Source organism: Pleurodeles waltl, chromosome 12 (genome assembly GCF_031143425.1).
Source record: "Pleurodeles waltl isolate 20211129_DDA chromosome 12, aPleWal1.hap1.20221129, whole genome shotgun sequence".
Classification (NCBI taxonomy): domain Eukaryota; kingdom Metazoa; phylum Chordata; class Amphibia; order Caudata; family Salamandridae; genus Pleurodeles; species Pleurodeles waltl.
This window is the reverse complement of record NC_090451.1, coordinates 213,843,837-213,856,269: the sequence shown is the minus strand read 5'-3', so window position 1 is coordinate 213,856,269 and position 12,433 is coordinate 213,843,837. Positions and strand designations below refer to the sequence as shown.

The window sequence follows — 12,433 nt, the reverse complement described above, 5'->3', positions numbered from 1 at the left end:
TTTTGTATTGAGAGAACAAAGGACTTTCGGTTGGAGACCAACTCTTTGTTGGATATGTAGGAAAGATGAAAGGCAGAGCAGTCCATAAAAGAACCATATCCAGGTTGGTCATTCTTTGCATTAAGATCTGTTACTCGTTGGCAAAGAAGGTTCCTCTAAGGGTATTAGAGCTCATTTTACCAGGGCTAAGTCTGCCACTTCGGCCTTGGCTAGAGGTGTTCCGGTGGTGGATATTTGCAAGGCAGCAACTTGGGCTTCCCTCCCCACTTTCGCGAAGCATTATTGCTTGGACTCGGAAGTCAGGAGGGATGGCCATTTTGCACGTTCTGTGTTGCAGGATTTCTTGGTGTGACCGGTCAGGCACCTACTCCTGAGTGCGGTACTGCTTTGGGCCTCTATTCATAAGGTGAGGAATCCACAGGTAGTTGTATCCATCAGAAGAACAAGTTACTTACCTTCGGTAACGCTTTTTCTGGTGGATACACTAGCTACCTGTGGATTCCTCACAGTCCCATCAGCCTCCCCGTTGCCTGTCTGGTCATACCAAGACTTCTGTATTACAAGTGTATACATGTTTTGATAATTTTATATATAAATGATTGTTGTAATTGTGTTACATCATTATGGTTTTATGTATGTATCCATTTGAGCTTTCGTGAGGTCGGTTTTCACCTGTTCGCCTCAAAGGCACGTAAAAAATGGGAGAAACTGACGTCAGCACGCCAGCAAGGACCTCTTATTGTCACGGTGGCGTCACATGGATTCGCGTGCGGAGCCGTGCAATTGTGACGTTGACGTGGAGAGCTGGGAAGAAGATTTTCCATTGAATGCTGGCACATTGGGAGAATTCATAAGGTGAGGAATCCACAGGTAGCTAGTGTATCCACCAGAAAAAGCATTACCGAAGGTAAGTAACTTGTTCTTATAGCACAAAAAAGGGAAATCTTCTCCACATTTCTTGAAAAAAGTTTATGTTGCCTTCGATGCCCTGGCTTTATTTCAACGTTTTTGATATAGTTAAAAGGAAGGAAGCCTGCCTGCTCGGAATCACAGACAAAATATGCTGACAATAAAGCGGTTTTCATTCATTTTTTGACGTAAGTGTGCGCCCACACTTGAAATTCCTCTGTGTGTGGCATTAAGAGGGGGAATAGTGTTTGGGAGAATATATATTCCCATAATTTGATGACTGCCTGCTAGAGACGAGGTTGCCACAGAAAATGATTGATGACCGCAGGACGATGGGCAAGCTCTTGACACCAGTCGGCCAAACTCTAACCTGAGCTCCACACAGCGACTTCCCTTCATTGTGGCAGTTCTGGGCACAGTGGTATTCAAGGGCTTCCCTCTATAGCAGCATTCATTGTGGCAATTCTACACAGGGTGGCATTGAAGGCCTTTCCTCCACTGCAGTGAGTCGTGTTCCAAATGTTTCAGGTTTAGTTCTGGGTCTCAGTGAGGATGGCTCTGAGGTTTCTTGTTCTTTTGGCCTTGTGCATCCTCCTTGTCCATGATGCCAGGTGACATGCAGGCCCTGCTGGAGCTTCAAGTGATTTATTTGGCCCCTTTGAGCCTCCCTACCATCCACCAAAGGGAGAGCCTTGTACAGGTTCTCACCCACAATAATACTACCATGTGATACTGCAGCAAGCAGGGTTGAGTGATGTCCTGGATCCTGTGCCAGGAGGATCTGCGTCTATGGAGGTGGCTGGAATGGCAGAATATCTTCTTGGTCCCCAACCACTTGACAGGCTCCCTGAATGCACGTGAACTTAGAAGGTATCATCTGGCAGGTCATGAGTAGCATCTCCATGCAGGGAATCTTCAAACACTGTGGAGAGTCCTGGGTGGATCAGTACACAACCACACAGACCATGCACTGTCAGCAATTTTACACGCTGGAGTTTCCTCAGAGGCACTCATTAGGAGACTCATTCTGGCTAGAGTGGAACGAGAGCCTGCTTCATGCTTCACACTGATACCCATCCTGCCTTGGGTTCTGAAGGGCAGAAAAGACCAGGCCAAAGTCATCTTGATTGTCCAAGACTCAGCCAGAAGAGTGTGGAACCCACAGCTTCTGAGCATGTGCATGCCAATCAGGCTTCCTCTTTGAGAAGACCTCTTGTCTCAGCAGCACAGCAGAGTCCTACCTCCCAATCTCCACAACTTACTCCTTCCTGGGTGGAGATTCAACGGCAGCAGTCAAACGCATTTAAGTTGCCAACTGAGGTAGTGGATGTTTTCCCTGCTGCTCGGCGCCCTTCCACAAAGTTCATCAACATTGGACACAGGGATAAATTAATTGCTTGGTGTGGTGCCCGAGACACCAATTCCTTGAAAAACACTTTCCAATGTTCTTTTGTTCCATAGCCCAGCAAGGCCATGCAGTGGGTACCCTAAAAGGGTCCTTTTATATGTTCTGTGTTTGCCGCACCAGCCGTCCTTGTTTAAGTCACCAGTTGTGAAACCATTCCCCAAGCGAGACCTTAACGTGGGCTTGGCATTCCTTATGTGCACACCTTCTAAGCCAACACACAGCTGCTCTAAAGGCTCTTTACAATGAAAACAGTCTTCCTTATTGCTATCACATGGGCATGCGATATAAGTGAACTTTAGGAGCTATTAGTACAACCACCCTACACTATCTTCTTTTAGGACAAGTTGATTTTCAGGACCCAAGCGGCATTCCTGCCAAAGGTTGTGACACCATTCCATGTTGGTCAGTCTATCACATTGCCAGCATTTGTTTGCTATGTGTCATCCCTTATAAGAGAAGTAGAAGCTTCATTGCCTTGATCAAAATAGGGCATTGAGCTTTTATGTTGACCAGGTAAAAGATCATCTGTGAGAGCAGCTGCTCTGAATAGCCTCCCCTTATAGGATCAAAAGTGGAAACATCACTACAGTGTGAAATATATGATCTTCTCCAGATAGGAGAGTGGATCTCCTTGTTACAGTCCAGAACAAGCCCTTGCTTTGTGCCACACACCTTACTCTGAGAGGTTCTTAGTGGGGAGACCTTCAGCTTCATTTGGTCTCTGGGTCTGCTGAATGCGTTTCCATTGATTCCACGTCTGTCAAAAGTCCTGCAGAAGGTGTAGAAAGATCAAGTACAGGTGATTTTGATCACCCCGACTGGGCGAGGAGGTCTTTGTGCACCAATTTATTTTCTCTCAGCATTCAGCCCCCTCTAACTCTCCAGCAGAGGGTGAGCCTGCTCTTACAGCAGGATGGTTAGGTCTTCCACCTCATTCCTCAAACACAGAGGGGGTCATTCTGACCCCGGCGGGCGGCGGTCGCCGCCCGCCTGGCGGGAACCGCCATTTGACCGCTCTGCGGTCAAAAGACCGCTGGCGGCATTCCGACCTTCCCGCTGGCCCAGCGGGAAGGGGGCCTGCAACATTGAAGCCGGCTCCGAATGGAGCCGGCGGTGTTGCAGGTGTGCGCGGGTGCAGTTGCACCCGTCGCGCTTTTCACTGTCTGCTAGGCAGACCGTGAAAAGCAGGCTGGGGCCCTGTTAGGAGACCCCTGCACTGCCCATGCCAGTGGCATGGGCAGTGGCATGGGCAGTGCAGGGGCCCCAGGACACCCGTTCCCGCCAGCCTCTTCCTGGCGGTGAAAACCGCCAGAAACAGGCTGGCGGGAAGGGGGTCAGAATCCCCAAGGCAGCGCTGCTTGCAGCGCTGCCCTGGAGGATTCTCCCAGCCGGGGGAAAACCGCCGGGAAACCGCCGGACCCGGCTGGGCGACCGCGGCTGTACCGCCAGGGTCGGAATGACGACCGCCAGGGTCGGAATGAGGGCCTTAGTTTGCATGTGTAGAGGTTGAGCAGTGCCTTACTCACTGCCTAGACATGCAAACATTATCTTGGCTGCCAGGAAGCTCACCACTAAATCCATTTATGAGGGTATCTGGAACAAATTTGTTCAGTGGTGAGTCAGAACATCTGAACCAGCTTCAGTCACACTTTTTTTATATTCTCGGCTTTGCTTGACCTTTACCCATCAGGGTCTTAGCAGTGGCTACTCAAAAATGTACTTTGACTGCCCTGTCCACATTCATGTGTCTCCTTGACTAGACTTCTCTGTTTGAGTTACCACTACTGACATGTTTATTGAAAGGTTTACTGTTTTTGTTTTCGTGCACTCATCTCATTATTTCTCTGTGGAATTTGAATCACGTGTTGAACTTTCTCATGGTATCCACATTCGAGCCAAGGCAGAGTTGGCTGGATTGACTTCTATCTATGAAACATGTGACTTCCTCCTGTTAGATCATTAAACTTCAGGCTTCCCAGTTCGAACACCACTCCTTGTATTCTACTTGGATATATTGGTCCTTCACAATTGCTTATTGCTCTTTGTGGACTTTGTTGGAGCCAAGATAGGCAAGGCAGAGACCAAATATAATATTTTATGTTGCGTTGTCCTTTGCATAAAGATCTGCCATGGTTTGGCCAACAAAGCCTCTCCATCTAGCATTTGTATTCCTTTTACAAAAAAACATGGCTGCTTCCACAGCTCCTACCAGAGGCATCTCTGACATTGACATCTGCTGTGCAGCCATGTGGTCATCCTTTGATTTTCTGTTAAAACGTACTACAGAACATTCCAACTGCGCATTGAAGGGCACTATGCCAGGGCTGTGTTGCATGACATCCTTGGTTAAATTAGCACTAATCAATTTCACCTCCTTAAGGGTAGTGTGTTAGGGCTCATTTATAATCTGAATAGTCTGGCATAGTAGGGTTTTCATTCATCCTTCACATGAGTAATGCCCATGGATGTGTTCGTAGTATGAGTGGGAGAGAATTCAAGGCCTTTGCAGCACTTCCATTGAAGGACTGGGCAAACGTTCGCTATTTGTTGGAGAGAGGAGTTTCCAGGTGTTGGGAATCCGTGCTTCTCAGAGGTCATCTGGTTCTTGGTGGTGTAAAGTTTTCTGATAGGTATTTGGAAGTACCTGTGTGGAGTTCTTGAGGACGATCCAGCCCAGCTTGAAGATGCTTTTTGCTTCTATAGGTAGCCATTGAAGAGTGATGAGTACAAGTGCAGTTAAGTGCCAGACCTTTGTTACCAAAATGTGCAAGTCGGGTTGGGGATTGACTCTTCCATTAGAGTATGTCTCAGTGTGTTCAGAGACATGATGCTTTTGTGCAAATATTCATGTATTCCAAGGCTTGTCGTTATCTCTGTTCCTGAGCTGTAGTTCACTTTATACTTAGAGAGCGATAGCAACCTCTTTTGACATTGTAATGCATTTAATAATGCTCTAAACAGGGTCTATGTTTACAGTGTTAAGTGCCTTGTGAGCACACCCTGTGTGTCAGTTCAGCCCTCAAGAACTTAAGAAGCAAGATGCATCTAGCTGCACTTGAGGGATGGCTGTGCAGCACCTGCAGAACAAATGATGAAGAGAACAACCTTATTTTCATAACCGTGAAAGTGTTGCTTTCTTTGTACTATTATCCACAGATAGAATAGATCAGGGAAAATAGTTGTTCCCTACCACGTCTGCAACATTACCTCCAAAGCATGCCTCACTCCAGTTCCTTGGAAATATGAGATAAGAACACTTCATCTGAGTAACTCCGAATTCCACCCACCAACTAGCAGGCTACAACCACCCCCTCTTTTCCCAGTTTGAGAGCACCCCCCCTCAGAGCAGACATCCTCAGCACCGACTGTTATACTTTGAGTCAAAATACAGTATGCCTGTCGTTTAGAAAACCCAGATCAAGCAGTCAGTTGTCTGCACCCTGATAGGCACTACGCAACATACACCAATGGCACTGCCATGATTTGGTGCAAGGGTGAAAAACCAACTCTGCCTCACACATATCTGACACACTTAATAAAACTCACAGACATTTTGCATACAGAGACCTCCAATACTGCCATAAAACCAAGCACTTGGTGAATATTGTGCCACACAGAAACTCCCTAATGTAACATACCTTCACATTACATTGTGAGGGAAACTTTTTTTATGCATCTGCTTTCGCAAATTGTACTCATTCTTCCAAACATGTCTGTTGTAGGATTGTTTACAAATGCAGGGAGGCGGCTCTCCTCAGGAGTATGGAGATGTATCAGAATGCCCATCTATCTGCCTTCGGTGTACCGTCAAAGCTGTTCCCCCAGGATGTGCTACCACTTCTTAGCTCCTACCCCTACCGATCTGCTGTAGAGGAGCTGCGGTCCATCACAATGGAAAACCTTCCTCAGAAGAAACTGGAAATCATTGGTAAAAGCAATTTTTCAAATTCCCTGTTCTGTCATGGGTATAACTGCCCCCAAAGAATGCATTGGGACTGATATCTCAGCCTTCAAAAATATACATATTCCTTGTGTGCTGTGTAATGACAAAAGATCGTTAACTTTATCCATGTTCTGGTTTGCACAGATCATATTTGCACACAACTGAACGATTTGAAAGCAGCCATGACAAAGTAATGTTCTTGATAATTTATGAAGTGCTTAAGTAGTGAAAGAAAAATGTTATCACATATTTATCGTCAAACTAATTTATTTATCATGTGTTGCTGGCAAGAAAGTTACAACTGCTGGTTATAATTTCATGAGAACACTTAAAAACCTTATCCCATCTGCCCTGTTTGAATCACCATTGGTGCCTAATTTGTTCTATGCTGTGTGTCCTCTTCAGTCCCAAATTTGTGGAGTAATCTTAAATTTAAGAACAAATAGCTAACTTGCTCTGTTAGTTATATAGTAACATATATAAACTAGCAGCCCTATAGTGCACCTCCAAGCGATATCCGTAGATGTGTGACTTCATATCTAATTCTTTTTCCTTATCTTTCACTTGAGAAGAGTGACTCGTGCTGCAGCCGGCTACTTTGTAAAAAGCATTAGCTCAGAGTAAGATTCTGCCTTTCCTTTTAGTTATGTTTTGCACTTTTTTTATGGAGGGGCAAATTCCATTTATATAGCCTCTTTTCTGTGCTGTCTATGATTCTTCCAGTTTAAGGGTGCTCTTTTACTGGGTTTTAGTTTTACAACATTCCTCTACACAGTTGTATGCAGGACCATGCTGACTGTTCTACTGTCGTTTTCTGTCCTGCTTTGTATGTTCTACCCCTAAAATTGTTGCATTCTTGAAACATGGATCTTGCAAGATGTGGTGTATTGCTGTTCCTGTCTAATTGTTCTTTCTGTGCAGTGCCATTGTTAGCATTTTGCTTGTTATTTTGGTGGGTGTAGCCATGGGGGGCGCCTTTAGTCTGTCCACCAATCTGCAGGAATCAGAATGTGCATTGGTGTGGTATTATCCCATATGTATGTTGGTGTGCATCACCTTCAGGTTCCTGTGACAGTGTCTTGATCTAGCCTTAGGTTTCAAAGGGTATGAAGTCATTATGGAAAGCCTGGTGACAGTTGGTTTCTTCAGGTTTGTACCTCATATTCTACATAAGGTTTTAATGAAGCACAGTGATTAGAGCTGGAGACTGAACTGAAATAGTGTTTGAAGTTGCTGAAAGGACCACTTAAAGAGAATGATGCCCCTGTGTCTGAAAGATCTCTGTCTCTCAGCATCTCTCTGCCATGTCAGTGTCTCCCCAGCCCCTTTATCTTCCCATATCTTTCTTTGTGTACCTGTGATTGTATCCCCATGTCCATGTCTTACCAGTGTCTGCTCACCATCCCTGTCTAACCGTGTCTCCGCTGTGTCTTCTCAGTGTTTTCCCAGTTACTCCAAAGTGTCTATACATCTCACTTTATGTGTCCTAATTGTTGTAAATGTTTCTGTCCATGTCTGTCAGCATAAATGTCTTCCCATCATTGTGATTTACACATGCTTTATTCGATCAATCGATCATCAAAGCGAGTATACAGTAGTAATAAAAGAATAAAATCCGATAATGACAATAATAGTAATAGTATATAAAACATAAATACCTAAGAACAAGATTCAGTTAAATTTCTCAGTACACATAATACAACTGCAACCCCCTCCCTGCAGTTCTATAAGGAATAAAAATATAGGCCGCTTATAATTAAAACACAATCCTAGCAGTGAAATTGCGTATACGCCATGCTGCTAATAAATATTTACTAACAGCGTGTATTAAAACCGTGGAGTGGTAGCTTTTTAAAATCCTCAGAGCAGAGGCACAATCTCTTATCCCCATTTCACGACAGATGTTACGGATCCACTTAGACCTGGGAAGGGAGTAAGCAGGGCAAAAGAACATAAAATGTTCGGCTGTTTCGGATTTTGCACCACAAGCTGGACATATATCTGTGTCTGTTTTTGTACCCCATCTACACACCAATGACTTCAGCGGCAGCGACCCAAAGCGGAATCTGGCATATAAACTTTTGCCTAAAATGTCAGGAATATTATCTAGGTATCGTTCGAATTGTGGATACCACTTAAAATCTATGAAATGATTTGTTAAGGAGACGTAGGTTCTGTGGGTGATATAATCGTTGCATACATAAGACCACTATACACGTTTCAGTACATTGGAGTGAGCCTTTTCTAGTTTATGGGGTTCCTCCCAAAAATGACTGAGACCTGATTTATTGAACCATCTGGATACATGTTTGACCCAGGGAGTAGTGGTTGAGTTGGAACACTTTAGCAGGTCTTGGAGTGAGGCCTTGTAAATGTCTAATTCTGGGACAGTCCATAACCTTATCCAGTATAGTAATGGTCTTAAAATAATTAGATCAGCTATGCGTCTCAGGCCCAGATCTAAGAACAATGGTATCAATGGAGTACTAGGGGGACAAGCACATAAAGACCTCGCAAAACTATTCTCACTGATGGTTAGCCTGTTGCAATCAGTAAAGCCCCAGACCTCAGCTCCGTATGCAGCAGCACCCTGTGCTCTGGCAATATAGATCTTGATTGCCGGGGAGACAGTTTTTGCTGTCGTACCCCTATAGAAACGCAGGATGGATGCTGCACCGTGCTGCAGGCGACCCACACTTTTATTGACCTGTTCTGCCCAATTCAGGTTATCGGTAAACCTTACGCCCAAGTAATCTATAGAAGAAACCTTGTCCAGGAGGTTCCCTTCTAAATGAGTAATACATTTCTTCCGCACTCCTGAACGAAACGCCATTAGTTTGGTTTTTTTGTGGTTCAACTCTAGGCCGTAATCTCAGCAAAAGGAGTTGAATCTATTGATAAGAGTTTGGAGGCCCATGGGAGATTTAGAAATAAGAAGGGAATCGTCAGCGAAAAGAAGGATTGGGATTTTTTGGGCGCATAGGGTAGGGGCGTCGTTCTGACATGTCGTTAAAACCTGTACAACCTCATTAATAAAAATAGAGAATAAAAATGGTGCCAGGACACAACCTTGGCGAACGACCCTGTTTATGGGGATTTTGTCCGTTAGTTCGCCTAGGTTACCCCATCTCACCTGTGCGTATGTTTCCTCATGCAGCCGCTTCAGAAGTTGGATTAAATTAGCTGGAGACCCTATTTTTTGTAGCACCTCCCACAGCTTTTCCCTCGGGACTAGGTCAAATGCTGATCCTAGATCAACAAAAGCAATGTATAATGGTTGTTTTGCCAGGGCTGTGTATTTCCAGTACAGTATAGCCAGTGTAAACACCTGGTCTACTGTGCTGATCCTTGATCGAAATCCGGCTTGAAGGGGTGAGAGAATATGCTGATCTGTAGCCCAGTGGGTTAATCTACCTAGGAGTTGCTTGGCAAATATTTTTGGGAGGTTGTCAATTAAACTGATTGGCCTATAGTTTGTCGGGAGGTTTACGTTACCCTTTTTATGAATGGGAATAATTTTGGCACCCTTCCATGTCATGGGAATCTTCCCCCCTTCGGCTATCTTGTTGGAGAGTGTGTTGATATACCATGTCCAAACTGTTGGCTCTGATGAATAAAGATCCCCCGGAATTTTGTCTGGACCTGTAGCTTTCCCAAGTTTTAGAGAGCAGATAGCCTCAGCAGTTTCTTTGATAGTAAAGCGAATATGGCCCTTGAGGTCCTGTAAACCCCCTGCAAGGGGAGCTGGCCCATGATGCTCATGAAGAATAGGGAGAAGGTCTTGGCCTGCTTCCCCTGTAGCTAGGATCATGGGGGTCTCAATTTTTTCATATAGGCCTAAAAAATGCTCGACCCATCTTTCTGGCTGTATGTGGCTTCTTACACCAAGCCTGCCCTCTTTCTCTCGCTTGCCTAACAATTCCCAGAACAATTTGTTGTTGTTGGAATGGGTGGCGTCCAACAGCTCCTGCCAGATTGTATCTTCCCAGGTTTTTTTAGCTCGGGTGATGGATACTTTATAGATACGTCTAGCTAGTTGTATTTCCCCATGGGTTCCTTCCATGAGGGCACTTTTTAATCCTGTCTTAGCCCTACGGCAGGACTCGTCAAACCATGAGCTAGAGGTGCCTCCCTGATGTCTTGCCCCAGCCTTCCTGTAGAAAATACGTTGTAGTCTTGTGATCATATTTTCATGTATGGATAAGAAGGGGATGTCATTGGAATCGTAGTCGCGGTATGGGGCAAAAATATCTATAAAAGCCAGGTAAATCTCACGTAGCAGATATGGATTCGACTGGACCTTTGGCCACCTGACCTTGGATGTAATGTTCATGGTGGGAATAGGGACCAAGGTGATTTGTTTGTTTAAGGTCCTATCAAAAACATCACCTGACATGGAAAGTAACAAGGGATAATGGTCGCTTTTGCTTCTAACATCCACCTTCATATCATTAAAAAAGGGCCACAGTCTCACATCCACTAAAAAATAATCAATTACGCTTGTAGTTGAACCTCGTTTAAAAGTGGGTGCAATATCCAGGTCAGAGGGCATGCGGCCATTACATGCCCTCAGACCATGCTTCAAACAGAGGGATGCCAATTCGGTAGCTACACAGGAATTAAAACAAAAACTGTCACTAGTCAGCTGTGGGATCCCCCATGTTTGGTCTTCTTCCTCTGTGAGACCAGTTAGTATCACGGAGGGCTCGAAAGTGCAATTTACGTCTCCGGCTATTATTAAGTAGGAGGTTGATTGTAGGGTGTCTAAGAAGTCAAAAAGCTGTTTTAAGACCTGGGACTCAGCCCCTCGCGAAACCGATCGAGCATAAACATTGACAAAAGTTATGTTAAAGTTCTGTTGGAACGTGATTTGTAGCCCCATCAGATCTGGGCTATCAAACTTTAGAGTCTTGTATGTGCACTGCACATTTTTGTTTATTAACATCGAAAGACCTCCTTTAGCTCGACCCGTCAATTTTGTAGAAGGTTGGGCAGCCACATTGAAAGAGAGGAACCCATCTATGGTAATCGTCTCTTCAGCCCATGTTTCTTGAAAGAGACATATATCTTGGGTGTTTATGTATGAACACCAGTCAATATCATCTAATTTCCTCCCGAGGCCAGCTAAGTTCCATGTCATGATTGATAAGCCTTTTCCCTCAGAGACAGGGCTTAGTGGCTGTGAGTTGGGCTTCTCAGGAATCGACTCTGTCGGTAGGTCCATCGGAGATCAATGGACTGGGTTCCTCTAAATTAATCTCAGGAGTTGTTCCCTGGGCTGTTGCCAGTCTTACTGGTTTGAGACGGATAGGGTCGGCGTACCTAAACTGGTTGCTGGTTACATTAATGCATAAATAGCCAGAAACTTGTGGCTGGCCTTCCATCTCCAATACTGTCTCTAAAGTAATGCGTCCCCTCCTTCGTTTCATAAGATGATGGGTTCGGTCATTGAACAGGATAATCATTGTTTTCCTCCTGGTGTCTTCATGAGTGTCTTCATGAGGCTCCTGATTTTAACCCCATATTTTCCCGATGTCTTTCCTTGTGTACAGACATGGCAATCTCCCCATGACCTTGTCTCCAAATGCCTGTCTTTCAGCTTCTGTATCTTGCTGTATCAGTTTCTCCCATTATCTGTGTATTATTTGTCAAGAACTACAAGCAAGATACAATACAAACCTGCTCTAATGACATGAACCTTGACAGCTTCGATTCCCAACCCTCACTGGATGCCACATCACCTCGATTTGCCTTAGACAATAACCTCTCCCTTGAGGAACATGTTGCCAAAAATGAAGAGGGCCTGACTAGCTTTCTCTTCTAAAGAAAGTCAAACCAATCTGATAGAGACTTCTAGATGCTGATTCTTTATCTTAGAATTTTCCGCAGGTGTCAGACTGGAACCGGAAATGTTTTGAGCAGTATCTCTGTACATGGCTGGAACATTAGGGCTTTTCCCCAGTGGTTCAGGACCGGGTGGGCTCTCTGAACGCAAGGGCGGACAAACTCAGCTGTCAATGCCTAGTGGATCATGAATGGTGTCTCAACCCAGAGGTAGGACAAGGTTTCTTTCAAGAATGGGGAGAACCTTGGTTAGATCTGTTCACCTCCGCCAAGCACGTGTAATGTCAGCAGTTTTGCACGCTGGAGTTTCCAGGTCAGTCCTTGCTAGG

General features: G+C 44.9%; 1 protein-coding gene across 1 annotated transcript in view; it reads left to right on the top strand.

Moving 5' to 3' along the window:
* Positions 1–12,433, top strand: part of VPS9D1 (VPS9 domain containing 1) — a 372,961-nt gene that overhangs the window by 277,977 nt on the left and 82,551 nt on the right. Inside the window, exon 12 of the mRNA XM_069216666.1 lies at positions 6,040–6,245. Within this exon, the coding sequence (XP_069072767.1) occupies positions 6,040–6,245 (206 nt within the window). The remainder of the gene's footprint in view (positions 1–6,039; positions 6,246–12,433) is intronic.